General features: G+C 51.7%; 1 protein-coding gene across 8 annotated transcripts in view; it reads left to right on the top strand.

Moving 5' to 3' along the window:
• The first annotated feature begins 767 nt into the window (after positions 1-767).
• The window catches only part of IQSEC1 (IQ motif and Sec7 domain ArfGEF 1), a 297,702-nt gene continuing 277,732 nt past the window's right edge, over positions 768-20,737 (top strand). For 4 of the 8 annotated variants that reach the window (XM_064723778.1, XM_064723787.1, XM_064723775.1 and 1 more), the window contains exon 1: positions 768-1,211. In XM_064723778.1, the coding sequence (XP_064579848.1) occupies positions 946-1,211 (266 nt within the window). In that variant the 5' untranslated portion in view covers positions 768-945. The remainder of the gene's footprint in view (positions 1,212-20,737) is intronic. The other 4 variants (XM_064723781.1, XM_064723779.1, XM_064723776.1 and 1 more) reach the window with 2 other exon arrangements.

Below are 20,737 nucleotides of genomic sequence, written 5' to 3'. Positions count from 1 at the left end.
CCCCCCGGCACGGGAGCCCTCCCCAGCTGTGGCAGGGACAGCTCCGGTCCCGCAGGCCGGGTCCCCGCCCGCCTCCGCGCACAGCGCGCTGCTCCCCGCGCCGCCCCGGGCCCCGCTCCCGAGAGCGCTCCCGCACCGCTCCCGGGGCTCTCCCGCCGCGGGGAACGGGGCCGGAGCCGCGCCGGGATGGGGCGCGGGCATGGGATGCTGCAGGGATAGGATGCGGGAATGGGATTTGGAGATGGGATACAGGGATGAGATACAAGGATGGGATGCTGGAATGGGATGCAGGAATGGGATGCTGGAATGGGATACAGGGATGAGATACAAGGATAGGATGCGGGGATGGGATGCGAGATGGGATGCTGGGATGTGATACAGGGATGGGATGCTGGAACGGGATACAGGGATGGGATGCAGAGCTGGGGATGCGGTGCGCGGATGGGGCGCTCGCCGATCCCCCGCCGGCCCCCCGGAGGAGCGGCCGCCGTTACTTAAGCGCATCCCGGCGGCGGCGGGGGAGGCGGGGAGCGGCGGGCCCGGCGCAGGGACGGCCCGCGCCCCTGCCCATGCCCGGCTCCGAGCGCGGCGGGGGCGCGGGCGCTGCCAGGCGACGGGCGAGCCCGGCTGCGGCTCGGGCAGGGCGGGACGGGCGCGGGGACAGCGCCGTGCGGCGGGGCCCGGGCGGCTCCGGGCGGCTCCGGCGGCGGCTCCGGCTCCCCCGGCCGGCGGCCCTGCCCTCGCTCGGCGGCGGGGGCCGAGCGGCAGCAATGGCGGCGCGGGGCCGCCGCCCGCCCGGGCAGCCGCGGCTCTAGGAGGGGACGCGCGGGGCCGCGGGGCGCCGCTCCCCGCCGGGCTATTTATTCCTCCCCTCTCGCTTAAGTTGCCAGCGGAGCGCGCTGGCCGGCGCCTGCCCCCCCCGCGCCGCGGAGGTGCGGGGCGGCCATGGAGAGCCCCGCCGAGAACCCCAGCAAGGCGGCCGAGTACCTGAAGGAGCTGAACAAGATTATCGAGACGCAGCAGGAGCTGCTGGAGAAGCAGAAGCGGAGGATAGACGAGCTGGAGCAGCAAGTGGCCAAGTTGTACCACGAAAACGCCTGCCTGCAGGACGAGCATCACCGGCACCTGGCCACATGCCGGCTCCAGCAGGGCGTCCCCCCCGCGCCCCCGGGGGTGCTGAGCGCCATCCAGGAGAACGCCAGGCACGAGAAGTAAGCGCTGTCCGCCTTTCTTTGCCCCTTTGTCGCGCAGGGGGTTTCCCTAGCGGGGTTTCCCTTCCCTTTCCCCTCCCGCCTTCGGCCGCCCGAGGCTGGCGGCAGCGGGACTCCCTGCGGGCTGTGCCCCGGGCGGCCCGGGGGAGAGCGATGGGTGCGCAGGGTGGCCCCAGCCTCGGTGCCCGTGTCTCACTCGCTCCCTGGCCGGGCTCCCGGGGGGTTTCGAGCCGGAGCTCCCCGGCTGCCCCGCCGGCCGTGCCCACGGCTGTCCCCCCGCGGCGCTCGGGGGATGCCCCGGGCAGAGCCGCGGTGGCGGAGCTCGCTGGCTGGGAGCAGCGGGGCGAGCCCTGCCCTTCTCCCCGTACGTGTTAGCTGCTGGTCGCTCCGAGAGCGGGGGTACCCGGCGAGGGGAGCCGCCCGCCCCCCGGAGATGCCCCGGGCGCTGCCCAGAGCGGCCCCCGGCTCCGGCCGCTATCGAAAGTGACCCGGCCCGGGGTCAGTAAACATTGGCCGCTCGCCACCGGCCGGCTGGCCCGGGCCAGCGCCACTCGCCACGCTCGGGCCGCCTTCGCTGCCGGCTGCCGCATCTATTCCAGCCTCTCTAAGCTGTAATTAATCGTCTGCGTTTCCCCAGCGCTGCGAAAGCCGCTTAGTTGCGCCGTTCCGAAGCAGCCGGGATTCGGGAATAGCAAGAACTGAGCTCGGCGCTTTCCCGGCGTGTTTTTACTTCTGGAAAAGTATTTAAGGCTTGGCTTTCCCGGAGCGGAGTGGGAAAAGCATGCATGGGATTACGAGCCCACTTCGCTGCTTGACACAGCACAATGGGCTGTTTGTGATCCGCCGCTCTCGAATTCCTCAGGTTTATAAATACAGACGCGAAGGCTCCCGGCCAGCCCCGGGATGCGGATACGGCACCGCCAGAGCGAGGGCGAGCCCCGGCCCGAGCGGGGTGCCCGGGGTGCCCGTCCCGCTGCCGGAGGCGCCGCTCGCTCGCTCGGGAGCTGCCGGGGCCGGGGCAGCGGCTCGGGCAGCCCCGCTGGGCTCGGCAGCATCGCGCTCCGGGGAGCGGTGCCGGGCAGGGATGTCCCGGGAGCTGCCGCCGCACGGGGGAAGCGCCGCTGCCGCCGCTGCCGTGCTCGGAGCCGGCGGTGCTGGAGCTCCGATCAGCGTTTGCTCAGTGCTGCTGTGGCTTCAGAAGGGTCGCTGGTCACTCAGTGTCCCCTTTGCCTGCTCCTGCTCCCAAGCCTTGCCCCTGGCCAGTCAGTGATAACAGGGCTTCTTTTCCTGTGATGCTGGGGTAATCACTTTAGTCTTTTTTATAAACAGAGATGTCTCTCTGAAAGTAAATAGCTCCTTTAATAAACTGGAGAGCATGCTGTCATTTATCAATCAATCAATCAATCAGTCAGTCAATCTCTTAAGGAGAAAGAGGTGTTTCTAGAAAACATGGAATATTTACACTAATCCTATCCTGTGCCTCCATGTCCAGTACCCGAGGATTTTTGTGGCTGTGCCTGTAGTACAAGATGTCAACTCAGCTATCTTGTCCCATTTGTCTCTTGTAAACGACATTACCAAAAATTGTACAAATGGCTTGCCTTGTTTGATAATATTTCTCTTCTGCAGCCCAGGACTCATTTGCAGAGCCCTCCTTGGGCAGGCAGCTCTGGGCACTCGGAGGCTTTTAAGTCTCTTAAGTGGATTTGATGCTGGGATCAGAATTAATCTGGGATATTTATGGCAGAGTTGTATTGCTTTGAGGCATAGCCTGGGGGCTTAGTGGGGAGCTGGGAGCCAGCCCTGTGCAGCTGGCGGGGCCTTTGCCCACGTGCCTGCCTGGGGAGCCTCAGGGCCACCTTCAGTCCTGCTGTCCCCTCTCCTCCCCCAGAACTGTTCTCCGTGGGAGGGAGCCCCTTCGGCTCTGCCCTGCCTGCCTGGCTGGCTGGGTGGCTGTGTCACACCCGTGGGCCTGGCACAGGGGCTGTGCTGTGGCTGCTGAGGCCCCACGCTGTCCAGAGCAGGGCAGGAGCCACTCATGGCATCACTTCATTCTCTGGCTGGATACAAAAGATGGAGGAAGTCTCCAACCTGGAAAATAGAGAATAATACCCTTGTTTTAAAGGCTTCTCCCAGCCCCACGGTTCCCTCAGCTTCCTGGCAGCCCAGCCTGCAGGTCCCAGGGCTCTGGAGCTCTGCTCTCAGGAGCTCAGCCTCAGTTTCCCCTGACCCAATTGTCCCACTCACCTGGGGGATATGTGGATGAGCATGAGGATCCCTTTGCTGAAGTTCAGTGTCAGGTGCCAGTGATGCTGGAATGGGCAGTGACCACTGCTTCTCCTGACACTTTTGGACTTCAAAGCTAAAAATAATGGAATCCTTTTTAAAGGAACCTGGGCTTCTCTTAGTCAAATACACCAGGGCTTTTAGAACTTGTCCTGTACCTTGACTTGACCAACATTTCTAAACTGCTTGGACTCCTGTCCTGCAGCAGCTCCCCCTGAGTGAGGAGGCTGTGGCTCCTGACAGGGCTCCCATATTGCCCGATGTGGTTAACTTGTATAAAAGGAAGTATGGAAAAAGTTATACTAGATAATATGGCTATGGTTAGGTCTTAATAAAAGATAGTAAAAAAATCTGACAACCTAAACAACAAAATCCCCACGAGTCCTAAAAGTTTTCCGTTCTTACAATGGAAGGAATATACAGGTGAAGGCTGCTTAAATAATTTGGAAAAGCTGGTGTGGTTATAGAAATTCTGTGGCTTGTGAGGAGGGGAACTGTTAATGAGCCTGGACATAAACTCCTCAAAGAAAGAAACTTAGTCCAATAGTGTGCATATAAATATATAAAAATAAGCTGGTTTATGCACTTCCAGAAAATCCCAGAGTGGGAAAAAAGTTTCTTTTGTGCCAGTTGCTGATGGAAGAAGGGAGGGAGGAGCAGAGGGCTGGGTAAGCAGGTGCAGGTGTGCTGCTCATCCTACAAGGACAGACCAAAAAAGGTTTGGGGGTGGTCTCACTGATTTTACAAAGATTTGCTGAGAGCAAATCAACATTACAATGCACTGGTGGAAAATGAGAATAGTTGATAAGGAGGCTTTGTCTGGTGTGATGAATCAGCATGAGGAAGATAACAATAGGTGTTTAACTCATTAAGGTGTTTAACTCTGAGTTGCATAAGACTAATGTTGAGTGAATCCATTTCATTTAATGTTTGAGAAGCAGCAAGAGCTTCTAGAGCTCAGCTCCTCGGTGTGATTCAATAATGCACTTTTTTTGGGGTGTAAACCCAAATGCACTGCATTTTCTCCCATCTATACAGGGACAGTTTTGTGTGTCTGAGAGCTCAACACTGGCCCCTCGCAGGTTAGGGAGGGATGTTTGTGCTTATCCTAATCAAGTTAAAAACTGCTGCTTTTCCGTGGAGAAGGTGCCTGCGGAGAGGCAGAGCAGGAGGCAGAGCAGAGCTGTCTGCTGAGACAGAGCAGTCTGAAGGGCTGTGTCTGCGGCTCTGACTTCTGCACCTGGCCTGGCTGATTTATTTTTAACTGAATCTGGGGCTGGTTCTGTTCTCTGGGCCACGGCAGCCCCGGGTTGGAGCTGTGGGACACCCCCAGAGTGTCTGGGAGCCGCTGGGCTCTGAGGTGTGCAGGGAGCAGCTCAAGTTGTTGCTCTGGCGACAGTCACATGTGAAGGCTCCTTGTGCCCTACATAAGGCAGCTTGTGACTTGGCCTGTGGCTGAGCTGCCCTGCACAGCCTCAGCAGCAGACTCTGCATTAGTGTAGAGACCAGCAGGGCTTGTTTTCTCTGCCTCCAGAGATGTCCTTTGCTGAGACAGGCTGTGTGAATGACGCAAATCCCATCTCCCTCCCTCCCGCGCTCCAGCAGCAGCGTGTTTGTGTTTGTGTGCTCCACTGGAGGAGCCCAGCAGCTGCTCCAGGAGCCTCCTGCTTGGGCAGCTTCTGCCTGCCTGGCAGCAGGGATGGAGATGAAGCGCTGCTGCTGGCTCCTGTTTCCCCAGTGTGGTTTGTGCCTGGAGTCTGCAGTGCCAGGGCAGTTCTTACAGGGATGCGCCTCTGTGTGTTTGTCTGGCTCAGCTGCTGAGGAATGCATCCATGAGGGAAGCACAGGCGGAGTCCAGGGTGAGCAGGTTATTCCTGCAGGGTGCTGTGTGTCCTGTCAGCCCTGTAGCAGGCAGGGATGGTGTAATTCCAGCTTTGCGCAGAAACTTGCGCCTCCAATAACTTAAAAGCATCCTGTTTGCTTCATTTTCAATCCATAACTGGAACAGTGGGACTGCTGAGCCCTGAGAGTGAGGGTTTCACACTGAAGGGAGTGCTTTTGCTTTTGAAGCCCTCATTTTGGGGTCAATATTGTGATTTGGACAGCAGCACAGGGGGGAGCATCCCTTAGAACAGGCATTTGTGCTGCTGGCAGGCTGAAGGAAATCAATAGTGTGAGGATGTTTAAGAAGATGTGAACTTGCTAACTAAACTCAGCTAAATTATTTTGGATCTCTGAAATATTGGCAAATTCTGGTATGTAATATCTGCTAAACATTCAGCTAAATGATAACACATAAAGACAAATTCATTTGCAAGCTGATGTATGCTGTATAATCAATAAACCAAGGCAGGGAGGGGGTGCCAGGAGCACAGGGATGACAGAGCAGACTGCTGGTTATCAATAAAGTTCCTGGGAAGTCAGAGTGGGGAGGGAGGACATGGTACAGAAAGAGAGCAGCAGAAATAGGTGTTGTTTTGAGAGAGGAAAACCAGTGTAGCAGAAAGTAACCCATGCTGTAACACAATAGCTTTAAAGACGGTTCCGAAACCTGAAGTAAACTTGTCCCATTTAGAGCAGAGCAGTGCCAGAGAATTACCAGGACTCACTGCATGTGGAATCCTCCTCTGATGAAGCTTTTCATTGTGCTGACCCAGAGCGCAGCTTTTGAGCCTCCCAACTTTGCAGTTGTGTTCTGAACTTTGAGCACAAAGTGCATTTTAGTGCTCCTTGCTGCTTTGATGGCCTTCCTTGTGAATTCACTCTCGAGGAAACTGCAAAACACTTCCAGAGATGCACTTCTGGCAAAGATCTGGAAATGTGCATGGATGCTAGGGGCTGGTGAGATTCCTGAGGGCCAGGTCTGAACCTCCCTTCCCTCCCTCCCTCCAGGCCAGCCTGGATGTGCTGCTCTGTGCACACGCAGGTGTGGAGCTCCCAGCAGGGCACTGTCCCCACCCAAGGAGGGCAGGGAAGGCCTTTCCTGCTCTGTGGTGCCAATCTTGGCTGGGTTTTACCAGAAACCAGAGCAGAGGGGAGCAGGATGGCCCCTGGGGAAGAACGGCCCCTGCCACTGCAGCACCTCCGTCTGTCCTTGGCTCCTCTTGTAGAGCTTGGCAGGTTTGGGTTGGTGCACCAGGCAATGTTTTGGGGTCAGTGTTGCTTCTGAGCTTCCTGCTGGCTGGGGATGCTGAGCTTTGTCCCCTCCAAGTGACAAACCTTTGGGAGGAGCTGAGGAACAGACATGCACATTTCTGGACCCGGCAGCCTCCTTGCCCTGGTTATTTGCTCAGCAGGAGGACAAGGCTCCTTCAGTCCTTAGGGAAGGTGTGTTCTGGTAAAAAAAAAAAAAAAAAAAAAAAATCAGTTGCAGCTCTTTTGAAAACCTGAAGCAAAATACAGCACACCCAAAAAAGTGTCTTCAGGAAGAGCTGATTTGAGGGCAGATCACAGAGCTCTGAAAGAAAAAGAGCCAGGCATTTCAAGGTGTTTTCCTTCAGCATACTGATAGGGGACTAAATTATTAACATTGAAATAGTAAATTCTTAAATCCTCCTTGCCAGCAGCATCTCAAAAAGCTTGATTTGATTTTTTAGACCTAGCAGAAGAAGCTGGCTGTTGATGTGCAGGTCAGGGGTGCTGAGCTGAGCCCAGAGTGGGTGCAGAGGCTGAGCCTCCCTCCAGGGATTTCCTGAGAGCAGGAGGAGCAGCCCCTGCTTGGCACTGCTCAGGGTGGTGTCTGTGCTGTGCTGCAGACCCACAGAGCAGCACTGAATGTGCCTGGAGCTCATGGTCAGCTGGGGCCACAGCCCCACTCTGGGCAGAGCTGCCCCACTCTGGGGGCTCAGCGGGGGTTGGATCCCCAGTTTGGGGGCTCAGCCGGGGTTGGATCCCCACTCTGGGGGCTCAGCCGGGGTTGGATCCCCAGTCTGGGCAGAGCTGTCCCCAGAGCTGTCCCCAGAGCAGGTAGCCTGTCCCAGGGGGTTGTTCCCTGTGCTCTGCCCCAGGCTCCTGCGTGCAGGTGCAGGGAGGTCATGCCATGCCAGGCCCCAAGGAGGTGTGTGGGAAGCTGCTTAGGTAAGTGGATTTTGCAGGTCAGAAGTAATTCCCGATGTGCAGCCCACACTTGCATTATTCTAATTTGATCCCATCATTCCGACTCAGGCCCTCTCTATTATGTTAATTGCACCTTTTTTTGGTGTGTTTTGCAGCCTGCAGATACTTCCAGGCTGTACCTGCCAGCGTTCCTGCCTTTCATCTTAGCTCAGCGAGCCCGTGAATGAGGTTGTCATAATTCCTTTCTGCCCGTGTCCCTGCCTAATTGCACTGTTTTTCTCAGCAGAATTGTGGAATTGGAAATGGAGACAGTGTGAGCAGGCTGTGGTGCAGCAGAGCAGCATGGTTGGAAGAGATGGATGTGATGGTGCATCCTGCTGCCTGCTGGGTACCTGTCCCTGGGCTGCTCTCTTCCCATATTCCTTGCTAGGAATTCCTCTCCAGATCCTTCATAGCATTTCCTGAAATACTGGAATTCTCAGCTGTTTTAGCTACTGTGCTACAGTGGGAGATGCTGGTTTTGCTGCCCAGAAATGTGGGTAGGAATTGTTGCTGTTAATGGTCATTGCCCTGTGGTTGAGGACAGGAGCAGGAGGTGTCTCAGTCCCTGCTGTGCCCTGTTCTCTGCCCTTGGCACAAGGAGCAGGGGGACTGATGTCTCTTTTACAGCTGGGCAAGTCAGAGTTAATGATCTTCTCCTAATGGGCTGCTCAGCTGGGCTGAGAAATGCTTGTGTTAAACAGCACACTTGAGACAAACAAGCCTCTTAAAATCCTGGGTGCCCTCGTGGCTCTAAACCAACTTGTTTGACTTTAATGATGTTGTTTGTGTGGTTTGTGGCAGGAAAAACTAATAATGTTAAAATCAGAGAATGAATCCCAGGCTGGTTTGGGTTGGAAGGGACCACAAATCATCCAAAGCCACCCCTGCCATGGCAGGGACACCTCCCACTGTCCCAGGCTTCTCCGAGCTCTGTCCAGCCTGGCCTTGGGCACTGCCAGGGATCCAGGGGCAGCCACAGCTGCTCTGGGCACCTGTGCCAGGGCCTGCCCACCCTCACAGCAAGGAATTCCCTCCCCATATCCCATCCATCCCTGCCCTCTGGCAGTGGGAGCCATTCCCTGTGTCCTGTCCCTCCATCCCTGTCCCCAGTCCCTCTCCAGCTCTTCTGGAGCCCCTTCAGGCCCTGCCAGGGGCTCTGAGCTCTCCCTGGATCTTCTCCTCTCCAGGTGAGCTCCCCCAGCTCTCCCAGCCTGGCTTCACAGCTGAGTCTGCTGCAAAAAGGCCAAAACTTTTGAAGAGGGTGAAGTGCTGCAGAACAGAGCTGTTTTCCCAGCAGAATCTGAGTGCCCGACTGGGGATTTTATTCGCGGCTGTTGTGTCCTGTCGGGTGTGGAGCTGTGACGCCAGGGGAGCCTCCATCCCTTCCCATCCCCATCCCTCCCCATCCTCATCCCAGTCCTGATCCTGGTCCCTGTCCTGATCCCCATTCCAGTCCCGATCTCCATCCTGGTCCTGATCCGGTCCCTGGCCTGATCACGATCCCCCATCCCCATCCCAGTCTTGATCATGGTCCCATCCTGGTCCCCGTCCCCATCTCCATCCTCATCCCGGTCTCTGTCCTAATTCCCATCCTGACCCCATCCCCATCCTGGTCCCCATCCCAATCCCATCCCCATCCTGGTTCCTGTCCTGGTCCCCATCCCGGTCCTGATCTCCATCCCAGTCCCCATCCCCATCCCGGTCCCTGTCCTGATCCCCATCCCCATCTCGGTCCCCATCCCAATCCTATCCCCATCCTGGTTCCCATCCCCATCCTGGTTCCCATCCCCATCCTGGTCCCCATCCCAATCCCATCCCCATCCTGGTTCCCATCCCGGTCCCCATCCCCATCCCCATCCTGGTTCCGGTCCCGGTCCTGATCTCGGTCCCCATCCTGGTCCCCGTCCCCATCCCCATCCCGGTCCCCATCCCGCTCCCGCTCCCGGGCCGTGCTCCCTCTGCTGGCCCCGCTCTCCCTGCTCAGCTGCGGAGCCACATCTGGAGCGTGGGACTGTTTCCAGTGGCAACACCTCCGCTCCTCCTGCCTCTCCCCAGACGGCGGAAGGGCTGCCGCGAACGCAGCTGAAGATTCATGAGCGAAGTTTTTGTCTTGAAGTGCCGAGGGAAAGTTTCTTTTCAAGTGGTGCCGTTTTAAAATGTTCGCAGGAAAGGAATTATTCTGCTGCGAGGTGTCTGAGCAGACGGAGTGAGTGCTACTGCTGTGCTAGATAAGAAAAATGCTGCCACTGAGCAGCTCTCTATAGCGACTGATTGAAATATAATATACATTATTTGCATGTTAATAAGATTTCTAGTCAGACTTCCCCGGCAAACACAAGTGGAGACAAAGGCCTGCATGTCATACATCTGTAACTGCAGCACAGCAATTCAGATTTGCTAAATGTGAATTCACTTCATCCTGTAATGAGGCAAAGAAAGCAGCAGGGGAAGGTGGGGAAGCAATCTCCTGGCCTTCTGCAGGGTTTGGGATGCAGCTGGGAGTTGATGTTTGTCAGGGTTTTCCATCTTTGCTGGATTTCTCCTGGCTCACAATGACTGCAGGTGACTTGGGAGCTTTTAATTGCTGCTTTTGGGTGTGGAACATGGAGCTGTGGGGAGCACAGGGAGATTGTCCTCAGACAGGATTCTGTTGGGGAATCTGAAGCCCTGCTGGAGTTAAATCTGGCCAGGGACATCAAGGACAACAAGAAAAGTGGTAAAGGGATGAGGTGGGAAAACGTGGGTCCTGTGCAGAAGGAAACACACCTGGTGAGCTGGGACACGGATGGGGCTGAAGCCACCCAGCTCTTGTGTCACCAAAGAATCATCTCTGAAGTTCTGACTGCATCTCAAGAGCAGAGCAGCTGTTGGTAATCACTGAGTTAATGAGACACAGCTGTGGGGTGGTACCTTCACCAGGGAGGTGGCAGTGGGACCTGAGTGTCCCAGGAGGGGCTGGTGGGACCTTCCCAGGGCCAGGGGGGAGCTCAGTGCTCAGGGCAACGCTGGGCCTGGGCAGGGCTGAGCAGCACATTGGGGTCAGCAGAGCTCAGTGCCTCCCTGGGGCTGGTCACAGGTGAGGAATGGGACATTTAACGTGAGTAAATCCTTTAATGTGAATAAATCCTTTAATGGGAGGTGGGCACAACCTCTCTTTGCTTGACTGGTCCAGGTTGCCTCAATTTCAGAGGTTCACTGCAGCAACGTTTTGTTTTTTCTGTGAATGTGATGTCTCTCTGCTCACACGTGGGGAATATAAAATCTTGTTTGTTTGTCTTCTGAGTGCTATTAATGGTCCTGGAAATACAGTGAAATGTCAGGGATGGATGTGAGTCACTGCAGACAAATGATTGGCTTCCAGTTCAGGTCCCATCAATCTGCAGCCTTGATCTCCTGGTATGGTTTTCTGAATGTAGAAAGTTATATTTCACTAGAATTAAGGTGATTTTTTGTTTTTTGACAAATGATAAGAAAGCAAACCCACTTATAATGGATTGTGGTAGATAACAATATTCTTTTAGTGTAGTTTTTTTGGCAGGACAGGCAGGGCACTGAGCCTTTGGGCGCACCCAAAGGTGCAGGGTTTGTTTGCCAGGTCTGCTCTGGGGATGCTCTCCTCAGTGCTGTGCTGGAGCCGGTGCTCAGAGCAGGGAAGTGAAGGGGAAGGTCTGTGGCAGGGCAGGGGATGTGAGCTGCCCTGAGTCCCATGCCAGGCTGCAGGTGGGATTCCTCTCCTGTGCTGCAGCTGGGACCTTGTGCTGTGCTGGCTTTGGAGGGACCTCAGGGATTGCAGAGCCCTGAGCCATCCTCCTTCTCCATCCTCCTTCTCCATCCTGGGTGCTCACCTGGCCCTTCACCTTCCTTCTGCCAGGGAATTCAGAGCAGGAGCTGGCTCAGAAAGGTTCTGCTTGGTGCTCCTTTGTTCCCTCCTGGCTGCCTTGGGAGGCAGGCAGGTGTTCCTCTGGAAATTTAAGCATTGTTGTTCAAACCCAAAACACCCTGACAGATCATTATTAGAAATTCTTGGCTGGAGGGGCAGGATCCAGTGGCACCATGACCTGGGCTCTGTGTGCTCTGTGGTTTAGGCTGCTTTCTCCATCTCGTGCTGTGGTGTCCTTTGTGAGCAGGTTTGTGTGGAAAGTCCTTGTAGTGACAGCAAAGAAGGAACTCACAGTGGTAGGAATCTCCCCGGGGGTTTTATTTGCTGCTGGGAGCTCTGATTAATGGCTCTGTGTTGTGGACAACAGGTACATTTTGACTTTTCCTTGCATTCCATCTTTCTGTGTAGCCCAGGGCAGAAGAAGAATTTGATTTTGGCTTCAAGCTGGAGAAGCTGAGTGCACTCCAAAGAAAATCTCCTTTAGCCTGTGCATCCTGCCTGGCTCTCTGCTTCACCCAGGCAGGATTGTGGGTGGGCATTCTCAAACCCTCAGTGTGACTCTTGGTAAAATTCACTGCTAAAACCAAACCCTCTATCCTGATCTCTTTAAAGGCAAAAATAGCCTTTATCCTCTTGTATCTCAATTCATACACATAACCTGGGTGTGCAGTGCCACAGAGGTGAGCAGCCCTGAATTACAGGAAGGCAAAGTGGGGATGTCTGACCCTTCCCATGGCTCCTTCCTGGAGGATTTTCCCCTTCATTTAGCACAGCCTTTCCTGGTGCTGATCTCCCTGATTGAGACCCAAAGATGAGGCTCTGCTGTGCAAGGGGGGCTGGGATCCAATGCAAATGAACCAGCCAGATCTGAATAAGAAAAAAACAATCTATGTTCAGCTTTCAGGCTTGGTTCTATTTTAAGCTTTTAATTGAGTCCACCACTTCTTGAGTGCTTGAGGTTGTCAAGGATTGAGAGAATGACTTTGTCTTTCAGGGAGGGAGGAAGCTGACTTTATTTCAGGTTTGCTGAGGTTGTGACACCAGAGTTAGTGCTGACATGGAGCACTCCCCTGCCCAGTGGGCTGTGTTTGGGCTGTGCCAGGCAGTTGTTTGGAGATGAAAGTGCCAGGTGTGGAAGGGAGGAGGGTCAGGAGTGAAGGAACTTACCTGTGACCTTTTTTCCAAATGGCTTGGGAGGGAAACTTTGAAGGCAGCGATCTGAGACTGTGCATGGAATTCAATAGCTGCTCCTGGCTTGCACTGCAAGGAAATTCTAAAAGGGTGATAAAAACTACTTCACATAAGGTAGGAGAAGCCTTTTGAATCAAAGGTCGAGAGATCTTCCTGCTCATATTTATTTCAAGTGGCATGCAGCTTGCCAGGCCCAGGCCAGGCTCCTGTGACCGTGTCCTGCTGTAGATGGAGCTCACCTTAGTGCTGGTTTAAATATTTAATCAGAGCCTGCTGTGCAGGTGACTGGAACTGAAGGAGGGAGGCAGGGAAATGAATTTCTGCTCCTGCTTCTCCCAGATGCCAGGGTTGTGCCTTACAAATTTCCTGGCCTTTAGTGCTTAAAAAAGTGAATGGTTGGGCTTGGATCTAGATTCTGTGTTGAGCAGCACAGGTTGATTTTAATCCTAAAAAGGAGATTTGCTGCAATCTCTTCAGAGCACAGTGATTAAATGGGGTTTTGGTTTGCACAGGTGCTGCAGCAGTGCAGTCCTGTGCAGCATTAGGGTGGCTGGGAGGTGGGTGCAGGACCAGGGGCAGGGTATTACCAGGGAGGAATGATGAGGAGGACGCCATGATATCAGAAGGCTAATTAATCACTTTATTTTACTGTATAATTCTATACCATATTACACTACATCTAAACTGAAACTGCACAAGCACCCAACAAAACCAAATCTCCTGACCAACTATCAGGACACAGCTTGCAGAGATTGGCCAGGAAAACAAAAACTCACATCAGAATCCAATCCAGCAAATTCCTTCAGGTAAATAATCATCCAACACATTCCACCTGTTCCAAAACACAGGAGCAGCAAATGAGATAAGAATTGTTTAGCTCTCTGTGCTTCTCCAGGAAAAACCGGAGAGGAGGAATTGTGTCTCTCTCTGTTCAGAGGGTGTGAGTGCCCCCCAGGGATCCCTGCAGGCTCCTGTGCAGTGTCCCTGTGTCCCCCCTGGCTCTGCTGCTGCTCCTGGGGCAGCTCTGGGGCTGCAGAGGAGCTCAGGGTGTGAGCACACAGCCCTCAGTGGGAGCCTGGGCAGGCTCAGGGCTGTCCAAGGGCATCAGTGACACCCCAGGCTCTCCAGGGGGACTTCACAGCTTAGAGGAAGCCAAGAGTCCTTGGGAAAGCAGAGAGAACCTCGTGGTTTGCGTGGTTTTCCCTACTCTCTGCTCTCCTTCAATGTAGTGACAACTTTAGGGTGGTAGAAATGTTCCTGTCTTGGAGCTGATCACTGAGAGCCTGCTGCTGCTCTTGGTGCTCCAGAATAGACACCAGGCTCTCATCTCACAGGGTGTTTTTATGTGCTGGGAGTGCTTTTTAATTTTTTTTTTTTTTAATTTCTTTTCTTCACCTGCCTTTTTTTTTCACCCATCTGACAACTTCCTCCAGTGATCTGATCTCCACCCAAATGCATCTGATCAGAGCAGCTCCTGCTCAGGGGGATGAGGGCACTCTGCCCTCTCTCTTGCTTGCTCTGAAAGCAAGAAAGGAGAATTCTTTAGAGCACATTGCAGAGTTATGTAACTCCTCGAGGAAAGTGCTTCCCAGCACTGAGCTTTCCTCATTATGTAATGTGATACATCACCAGAACTTGCTGACACAAGCCATGATCTTCACCTCCACTTGCTCATGAAAAACCTGTTATTTCCTTGACCTCACTTGGCTCTGAGGGCTGTGGGCACTTTTAGGGCCTCGTTGGAGTATTTTACTCTGGAGTAAGGAAAAATGCTGGTAAATCAGGTGCCAGTCTGAGCTGAGGGAGTGCTGTGTGTGTCTGAGTCTGTAGCTTTGCTCCTGTGACGCTGCTCTTGTTTTAAGTGCCTTTTTGCCTTTAAATAAGTGCTTCCCAGGCTTTGAGCAAGGAGCAGAGGGGGTTTTGTGTGGCATGGCATGACCCTCTTAGGCTGTTTGGATCATTTTGCTGGGAGTGAAGGAAATCATTGTACATCTCAGAATGAGATGAAGAGTCCTTTTCCAGCTAATGTGATTTAATTTGGGATAGACTTCACTCATACTAACAATGCAATCAACCCCAGCATCACCAACAGACTTAAAGGCACCTGGCAAAGGTCACCAGAGCTTTGTTTAACAATTCAGCCCATGCAGGTCTGCAACTTGGTCAGTCTTTGTGCATTATGCTGATTTGTGCTCTGGTGTTCTATCTAGGAATAGATTTGTGAAGTGGCTGTTCAGCAGCTGCTGTTGTAACAATAAATGCCATGGAACTGGTGTGATAGGCTCTGATTTTGGGGGTGATTCCAGCCCTCAGAAGTCTGACCAGTAATCACAACTGGTTCTGTTTTCCCCCAGGGACATTTATGGACTGGAACAAACAAACACTCCAAGCCTTTTGAGCCAAACCCTTCAATCTTTCCTCTAAAACCCTTAAAAAAGGACCTAGAAAGAGCATTTAGAGACAAATAGCCAATTTGTAAGCCATCATGCTCCTTGGTAGCTGAAATGCCAACAAAATATCTCAAATTTATGTCACCTGCTCAGCTGAGCACAGGATTTCCACTTTGCTGCCTGTGCTGAGTGCTGGTTTGGGCTGCTGGATTTAACAGGGCAGGAGCTGCTGCTGGTGGGGATCCTCTGACTGCCCCAGAGCTGCTCCTTCCCAAAGGATGAGACTGTGCAGGAATTCTGCCTGAGTAACTCATGTTCACTGCACAACATCACCAACTGCAATATTTTCTGTAAGGCAGGGAAAGTAACAACAAAGACTCAAGTGTGCTGCTTCTTGACTTTGTGCCAGCTGATCAGGGAGTAAGTTTAACCAGAATTCTTGGTCAGAATCAACAATATCTTTCTTTAACTGAAGCAGGTTGCCTTTGTTTCTGAAGAGCAATGTCAGTGTGGGGTGGCTTGATCTCCATGTGTTCAATTCCTGGGAGATGGAGGAACTCAAGTCTCTAATTAGCTGTCTGTTTGAAAGAAGTCAGAGTTCTGAGCTGCAATAATTGTGTTGTCTGGGATGTGGAAACAGCGAGAATCAACAGCAGGGCCTGGGGATGGGGAAGCTTGGGATGCTGTGAAAGCTGGGAACTTCCCCCTTCTCTTCCCCCTTCCCTTCTCTTCCCCCTTCTCTTCCCCTCTTGGCTAATTCTGTGTTTGATCTGAGGTGTTGAGGTTCTGGTGCACTGCCCATGCACTTGAGAAGGTGAGAATAAAGAAGGTTTAAAAGCATGAGCTGCTCCAGACCTCCTGGGGGAGAACTGGAATGGGAATTCTTCCTGTAAAGGCTGGGAGAGCTGGGGGTGCTCACCGGAAGGGGCTCCAGGAGAGCTGGAGAGGGACTGGGGACAGGGATGGAGGGACAGCACACAGGGAATGGCTCCCACTGCCAGAGGGCAGGCATGGATGGGGAATTGGGAATTGTTCCCTGGCAGGGTGGGCAGGCCCTGGCACAGGGTGCCCAGAAAAGCAAGTTGTTCTGTTATTCCTCAGTGTTTAAAAAAAAATCCTGTCTCAAAATACTACATCCCCAAACAGAGCAGGTAGAAGACTAAATTATTTATCTGCCTAATTTGTGATCTCCCCTGGCAGCATTTGGAGAGTGAGTGGCTTTGTTCTTGTTGTGAATTTCTCTTTCCACTGACCAACCCCCTTCTCTGATAGAAAGGCTGAGGCTCTTGCTGTAAGCCCTGGGGCTCTTGGGGAATTTCCTCATTTAGAGCAGAGCCCTTCTCCCTGTTCAGCTTTGGGAAGGTTCCTGCCATCCCTGCTCTGCTCAGCTCCTCTAGAAGCACTGCAGATACCCCTCCAGATTTAACTTTGGCTTTGCTGAGCTTTCCTAACCTCCAGGAGTTTATATTTGGGGTCCATCTGTTAGCTTGGCCTCACATGACAATTTTGTACAGGCTTTTCTTTTCACTTCCTTCATGGGGATGTGAGTTCTTTACATTTATTTCCAAACTTAACACCAATGTCTAATTCTTCTGATGTCTCACCACCCACGGAGCTGCAGGTATTTTTATTTACTTGTGACCAGTAATCTGCTGGTGAGCATCAAAGTCCACGCTGGAGCTTCCTGTTGGTAGAACAGGGTTCCAAACAGGAGAAGGCAGCTGCACAGCACCACTCATTAACTATTAATGATGGTATTCCTGTGTAAAACCCTTGCTGTAGGGTTTGCTGCTTTGGTAGCTCTGGGAGAAGGCTGTGCTGAGGTGGCTGGGTTATGCTCTGCACCTCTGACAATGTGATTTTTCATGCTGCAGACTGAGCTGAAGGAATACATCACTGCAGCTTTACTTAAGGCAACTGAAAAACCCAGCCCTGCTCACTCACTGGATTTGATAGCAAGAAAAAAAAAAATCCTGTTTCCCTTAATAAAAGTAGTGTGGACAATAATTTATACTTTGGAAAATCTGCCTTCCCATTATACGCTAGTTTTCCTTTAAAAAAACCCAATAAACACAATGAAAAAACCAAACCAACAACTAAAAAAACCTCAAAACAAAACAACCCAACCCTCAAACTCACCAAAAATCTCAGATTCTGATGGCTTTTCACACCTTGTGCTTTATTCTACCTCAATCAACCAAATGTGACGAAACAGCCGCTGACATCCTTTTGTCCTTCCTCACCCAACAGAATATTCCGTGGTGGTTGCACAATTTGAGTTTGTGCTAAATATAGCAGGGGAATGCTGAAGGAGGAAATCAGCTGTGTCTGCCTGGGACACTTCTCCCTGCTCTCAGTTCTCCTGGAGCATTCTCAATTCTCCTGGAGCATTCTTTTCCCATCCCATCCCTTTGCACTCCCTGTGCTGCCTGGGGAAGCTCATTCTGACCAAGGTGAGGTTGAAAAATGAGCTTGAAGTGTTTTGGCTGCCTGGAAGCATCCTCACTGTAATTCTGGGTGTTTCAGGCTGTGTCATTTCTCTGCTGGGACACAAAGCCTGCCTGGGTCAGAGGCAGGAGGGTGGGGATGCCTCAGCTGCTCTTTTTCCCCTCATAAATAAAGACTTTTAGAGCTTTGCAAACAGGAATGATGTGGCACAACTTATGAGCTGAGGCAGCGAAAATGAGCTACAGTGAGATTTCATGTTGATATTTGTGTTTTTGTTACAAAATATATATATTTTAATGTAATAGCTACAGTGTATTTGACTAAGCAGTCCATTGGACCTTGGGTTTTCCAGGAATTATCCAAATACAGTTTTACTTTAGAAAGCCTTTAACAGTCTTCCTGCACAGCAGCCACATTCTATTTACCAGCTGGATTTTCTTCTGCTTTTGGGTACTTAAATACTTCAAGTTGAAGGTATTGTTTTTTTGATTTTTTTTTCCTCTTGAAAAACACTTTACAACTGATATTTATGGTGTTTTCAGGTACACTGGCAGCTCTGTGTTTTTAGAACTGTCTTTTCTTGATGTTTCCTTTATTTTGAAATCTGGTGAGATGCAGCAAGTGGTCAGACTTTCTTGAGAGGAGCTGCCTGCAGTTGTGGGTAGCTGCTGTTCTAATTCAGAAATTTTCTGCTATTATACAACAATGAACTTAAAGGAAATTCACAACTGGGTTATTCTGAGGAAAATCTTAGCACTGCAGTAGGAAAGGGCACAGCACAAAGTTTGCTGTAACTTGGACTTAATGACTTAACAAAATAACTAAAAAACCCCACCTCCCCACAAAGCAAAATGAATTGCTGTCTGATCTCTTGTTTATAATTAAGTAAATGGATCAACCTGAGGCACTAAGAAGCGTGGCAGGTTTAGCCAGGGCTCTCAGTGGCCAGGGCTGCTGACAAAGCATCAGGATATTCATTAAAGTGCTGAGCCTGTATTTCCTTTGTTGCTGGAGCTGCCAGCAGAATTCCTGAGTAGCCACGAGTGGCTTGTTTGACTTGCAGCTCCCTGTTGTCACAGGAGTGCTGGGGCTGGCAGGATCTGGCCCTGATCCGTGGGATGCAGCTGGGAGGGGCTGTGCCACACTTCTGAGGGAGCTCTGCCATTCACATCGCAGTGAATTCACATTTCAGTGGTGCTGAAATTCCAGTTCCATGGAGTGGGCGTAGAGAACCTACTTATAGCAGCAGTGCTGGCTGCTGGAACCATCTGCTCCTGGATCCTTGGCATTAATGAAGAGCTTGTTCTTCATGTAGGAAAGGGAAGAAAATCCTCCCAGAACAGCCAGCCTGGAAAACACAGGACTTCCCCCTCTTTCCTCTCCTGCCTCCTAAAACGGGATTCAGAGAACCCAACTGTAAATGCCACGTGAAATGCAATTAAGAGGGGTTTGTGACTAAATGTCTTGCCTTGCTTGGAACGCATCCTCTGGTATTTTTAATCCCAAGTCAGAACTACTACTGTGTTCCTGCCCCCAGTGCTGGGAGGATGTTCTGAGGAGAGGATCAGAGGGGGCTCCAGGCCTTGTTTACATCTGGGTTTGTGCCCACCCCAGTGAAAGATGAGGCTGTTGGAAAACTTGCTCACTTTCGGAGAGGCGCTGATGCCTTAAGTTTTAGATTTCATATTTTCCAGATTCTGTCCTGATTAGTGTGTAACTCTGAACTTCATATAAAGTGTCAGCAAGTTCTCCTCAGAGCTCAGTCACACAGGACATTCCTTTCCCAGCCCCAGAACCAGGGACACCATCACAGCTTTGGGCCCAAAAAGTGCAAACAACAGAGAATTGAGGAGAGCAGACTGGGAGGGTGGGACTGCATCACCTGGAGCTGGAATTGGACAATTAACCCCAATATGGAAATGGACCAAAACTTATAAAAGTGTGAAAACTCATGACCTGGGGTCCATGTTGGGTGTAGCTCTGGCTGGACTCTTGCGCTGCCCAAGGTGCATCCTTTGAATGCCTTTTAATAAATCCCTGCTTTATTCCTTTAACACTGCCCTGTGTTCTGGGCAGCCTCTCCAGGCATCAGATGATGCCATTAACCCAGGCTGTTGCTCTTGTTCTCATTGCCATTCCCTCCCTCAAACACCTGCAGCACATGAGCAGCTGTTCTGGTTATTTCTGCCTCTCAGGAAGGGATCACCTTTCTGCGCTGAAATTCTGGGCTTGGTTTATAGACTGCTGCTGATACAAGCACTGGGACAAATAACATCTGTTTGTCCAAACAGATAACGTGAGGACACTTTGTTCTAATTCTTAATTTCTTCTGACATTTTGTTCTAATTCTTAATTTCTTCTGATTCTGTTAGACGCGAACTTGGTTTTCAAAGGTTGACCTCACAGTATGTTTTTGGGTCTTCTTTCCCTGATCATATTGAGACTGTCATGCACTGATGCCTCTTCTCAGGTTTGGCTGTGCTCTTACAAGTGTAACCTGCTATAAAAACCATGTGTGGTAGATCAAGAGAATAAATATGATCTCAAATAAATATAGTAGCTTTTATTTGTAGATGTTGACTTAGCTTTATTTGGAAGAGATTACAGTTCTCTTACCCCAGCAAATTTGAAATATAGTGTTGATATTGAACTAATGATTCTTTTCTTATCTTGTGTGTGTTCTGGTAGATTATGAACTGCTTTTATGTGCCTTTTTATAGACCCTGCTCCTGTTTCCAGATCGTGTGTTTCAGGGCCATGAAGTGTAACCTGACGTGGTAAATCTGCTTAGCTCTGGTCTTGTGTTGTGTAGCTCTGGCTTGCACAACACGGGATGAGGATGGATTTCAAATTTAATAATGCTGAATGACATCAAGTCCTAGCAAGCTCCTGACTGTCACTCCTTGCAAATGGCTTTATTGGGCTTGTAATTGATGCTTGAGGTAATTAGTGCACACTGCAGGGTGTTATCTAAATTCTCAGGGTTGATCAGCAGGCTGAGTGTCAGCAGTGTGGAAGCAGATCGTGGTTCAGGAGCATGAAAAGGACATTTTGGAGCCTGGCACTAATGGGTTCTTCATACAAACCTGCATGGCTTTGCTTGGAATTTTAGGAGTAGTGTCATGATTGACTTTTCTGTTCCTTACAAGAGCTGCAGATGGGAAGTGAGGAGCTGTTTTATAGAACAGAGCAGGGGTTTATCCTTGATGTAGGAGCCCTGTGTAGCTGTGCTG

This window comes from Zonotrichia leucophrys, chromosome 12 (assembly GCF_028769735.1).
Source record: "Zonotrichia leucophrys gambelii isolate GWCS_2022_RI chromosome 12, RI_Zleu_2.0, whole genome shotgun sequence".
Taxonomy (NCBI): domain Eukaryota; kingdom Metazoa; phylum Chordata; class Aves; order Passeriformes; family Passerellidae; genus Zonotrichia; species Zonotrichia leucophrys.
This window is presented reverse-complemented; position numbering and strand designations above follow the sequence as displayed.